The 3,327-nt window shown below is 40.2% G+C and overlaps 1 protein-coding gene across 1 annotated transcript in view; it reads left to right on the top strand.

Moving 5' to 3' along the window:
* Rnf170 (ring finger protein 170) overlaps window positions 1-3,327 on the top strand; it is a 37,743-nt gene that overhangs the window by 5,625 nt on the left and 28,791 nt on the right. The window contains exons 3-4 of the mRNA XM_026786858.1: window positions 216-356; window positions 2,166-2,241. Of these exons, the coding sequence (XP_026642659.1) occupies window positions 223-356; window positions 2,166-2,241 (210 nt within the window). The 5' untranslated portion in view covers window positions 216-222. The remainder of the gene's footprint in view (window positions 1-215; window positions 357-2,165; window positions 2,242-3,327) is intronic.

A 3,327-nucleotide genomic window follows, 5' to 3' on the forward strand; every position in this document is an offset into this window, starting at 1 on the left:
AGTAGTTTCCTTAAAGAAAATAGCATTTTCTTCCCCAAATAATGACTCTGGAAATTTGAAAAAAAATTCATTAGTAGGGGAACCTTAACTGGAGTTGTACTTAATGGTCCCCATGTTAAAGAGCATGCTGTAAGTATTAGATATGTTAGAAGTAAGCCATACTTATATTGCTTTTATTGATGTATTTTATTTTCACTTCTGTCTTCCTATCTCAGACCTGTAATGGCCAAACACTACAGTGAAGTCCCAAGTCTGCAGCAGGATGACTCGGTTATAGAGGGAGTGAGCGACCAAGTGCTTGTGGCCGTGGTGGTCAGCTTTGCTTTGGTCGCTACGCTCCTCTATGCTCTTTTCAGGTGAGATTAAAGGGTGCGGGACCTGAGATCCTGTGTCATTCTAGAGGTCAGTGACTCTTGGAGTCTGCCTAGAATTGCTGGTCTTGGTGACTCCGTATTGGGACTAAAGCATTTTGTTTGCTATTAAGCTTTGAATGCTACCGTACTTTTTACTGATTTACCTGGGTTGTTTAAATTCATAGTTTCCATTTTGATTAAAAGAAATCAGTATTTCCTATGAGAGTATTCTGGTTTAAAAAATTTTATAATTGAATCCACCAGCTAGTTGGTGGTACAGATAATTCATGCAAAATAGTTAGTCAGAAAAGGTGAACCAAAACAAGACAAAAAAACAAAAAGCAAAAAACCTCATTACTGATGCCAGTGCTCTCCTGGCCTAATCCCATTCTATTACATTAACTGCTGACTTCTTGCTTCTGATTTTCCATTGTACTTATTACCATGTTAGTGGTATGCTCGTTCCTTAGTTTGCAGTGATAAAGATCATTACCAAGAAAGTTGCTGTGATAAAGGCCATGACCAAAAGCAGATAGGGGAAGAAAGGGTCTCTTTTTGGAGCTCTCAGGTCACATCCATTACTGAGAGAAATCAGGGTAGGAATGGCAGGAACTGAAGCAGAGACCATGGAGGAGCACTGCTTACTGGCTTTCTTTACCACCCGGGGACCACCTGCCCAGGGGTGACTAACCTTCAGTGAGTTGAACATCAATCATTTATTTTCTCAGTTAATTAAGGTTCTCTCTTCCCAGATATATCTAGGTTTATGTCAAGTTAACAAAAAACCAACCGGCACAGTTAGTTTTGGCATTTTGCATTATATAATTTTAATTTCTGTGGTCTTCCCTTCTCCTTAAACACTAAAAATTAGGAGGAAGACCTAGTTAGATGTGGAAAAGTATTTACATGTATAATATGTAAAACTATCTAACTGCTTATTTTAAAGAAACTTCACAAAAGAAATGTGTTAATTGTTCTATACATTAATTATTAGGTTGTAATAAATTCCCAAGATACTGGGCATCTGGATTTTATCATTTACCATTCAGACCTGATATCAGCGATGATCTTAGATTTGTGAGGAAGTACTAAAATGCACAGTCCTGGAATTGGAGTGCAGTTGTCTAACGTCAGTTACTTGTTATACTAAGTTACTGGTAGTTCTTCTTTTTTTTTTTAAAAAAAAAAAAGATTTTTAAGAAAAATTACTTGTGTATTTTATGTATATGGTTGCTCAATATGTAGGCCAGAAGAGGGCATCAGATCCATTATAGATGTTTGTGAGCCACCATGTGATTGCTGGGAACTGAACTCAGGTCCTCTGGAAAGAGAAACCAATGCTCTTAACCACTGAACCATCTCTCCAACGCCCATGTAGTTTTTTTCTAAAGTTAAAAAATTTTATTTATTGGACTAGGACCAATGGGCAAATACATTTGCCATGCTTGGTGACTTGAGTTCAGTCCCAGAACACACACAGTAAAAGCGAAGCAACTCCTTTAAGTTATACTCTGGCCTGCCCATGTGTACCATAGCACACATACTCAGACACAAAGTCGTAGATGCACATGAAATAAATGAGTTCTGAATTGTTAATTATTATTAATGGGGTTGAGGACAACTGTGTAGAGCTAGTTCTCTGCTTTCCCCTCGACACGGGTTCTGGAGATCCAACTCGGGTCATTAGGCTCACACAGCAAGTGCCTGTATCCAACTGAGCCAGCTCATCAGCTTGTGGTCAAAAATTAGTCTAATAACGCAGATGGGTTAATCTGATAGTCTTTTCAAAATTCACTCCATTCTCTCCAACAGAAATGTACAGCAGAACATTCATCCAGAAAACCAAGAACTAGTCAGGGTGCTTCGAGAGCAACTTCAAACAGAGCAGGTATGGTTATGTAGTATGTATATTTGTGTGAGGGGATGTTTTAACTTCCGTTTACATGCAGTGGTGATGGGATGTTAGAAAATAACTTTTGAGAAACATCAACTTCTTTACTCCTTACATTACATGATACTGTTTTTCAGATTAAGCACTTTGTTTTTCGAGACAGGGTTTCTCTGTGTAGCTTTGGCTGTCCTGGAACTCACTCTGTAGACCAGGCTGGCTCCACATACACAGAAACCTGCCTGCCTCTGCCTTCCGTGTGCTGGGGGTTAAAGGCTAGCACTACCACTTCCCAGCTAACATTTTCTTTATTTGTGGGGGTTAGAGGAACATTAAGGCAATCTCATGTGTTCCTGTCTGGTCTGGAACTTGCTGGGTAGCTGAGGATGATCTTAAACTCCTAATTTTCCTGTCTCCACCTCTGTCTTAGTTATTTTCTTCTGCTGTGTAGAGAGTAAGGCAGCTTACAAAAAAAAAGCATTTAATTGGGGATTTGCTTACTGTTTCAGAGGGTTAATTACTTCATTATCATCATGGTGGGGAGAACGGTGGCAGACAGGCCTATCTGTGAAGCAGTAGCTGAGAGCTTACATCTTATCCATAAATTGGAGGCAGAGTAAGAGAAGCCTGGGTAGGCTTATGAAACCTCAGAGCCCACCCTCAGTGACATACCTCATCTGACAAGGCCAAACTGATGTGGGATGTCCTCTATATGTGTTGCTTTTATTGGTTGATGAATAAAATTGTTTGGGCCAGTGGCTTAGCAGAGTAAAGCCAGGCGGGAAATCAAAACAGAGGTAGAGAGAAAGAGTAGGTAGAGTCAGACAGATGCCATGTAGCTGCTGAAGGAGACAGACACTGGAACCTTACTTAGTATGACACAGTCTTGTGGCGATACACAGAATAATAGAAATGGGTTAATTTAGGTAACTAGGAATATCCCTAAGTTATTGGCCAAGTAGTTGAATTAATATAGTTTCTGTAGCCGGGCGATGGTGGCGCACGCCTTTAATCCCAGCACTCGGGAGGCAGAGGCATATGGATCTCTGTGAGTTCGAGACCAGCCTGGTCTATAGAGCTAGTTCC

This window comes from Microtus ochrogaster, linkage group LG7_11 (assembly GCF_000317375.1).
Source record: "Microtus ochrogaster isolate Prairie Vole_2 linkage group LG7_11, MicOch1.0, whole genome shotgun sequence".
NCBI lineage: Eukaryota > Metazoa > Chordata > Mammalia > Rodentia > Cricetidae > Microtus > Microtus ochrogaster.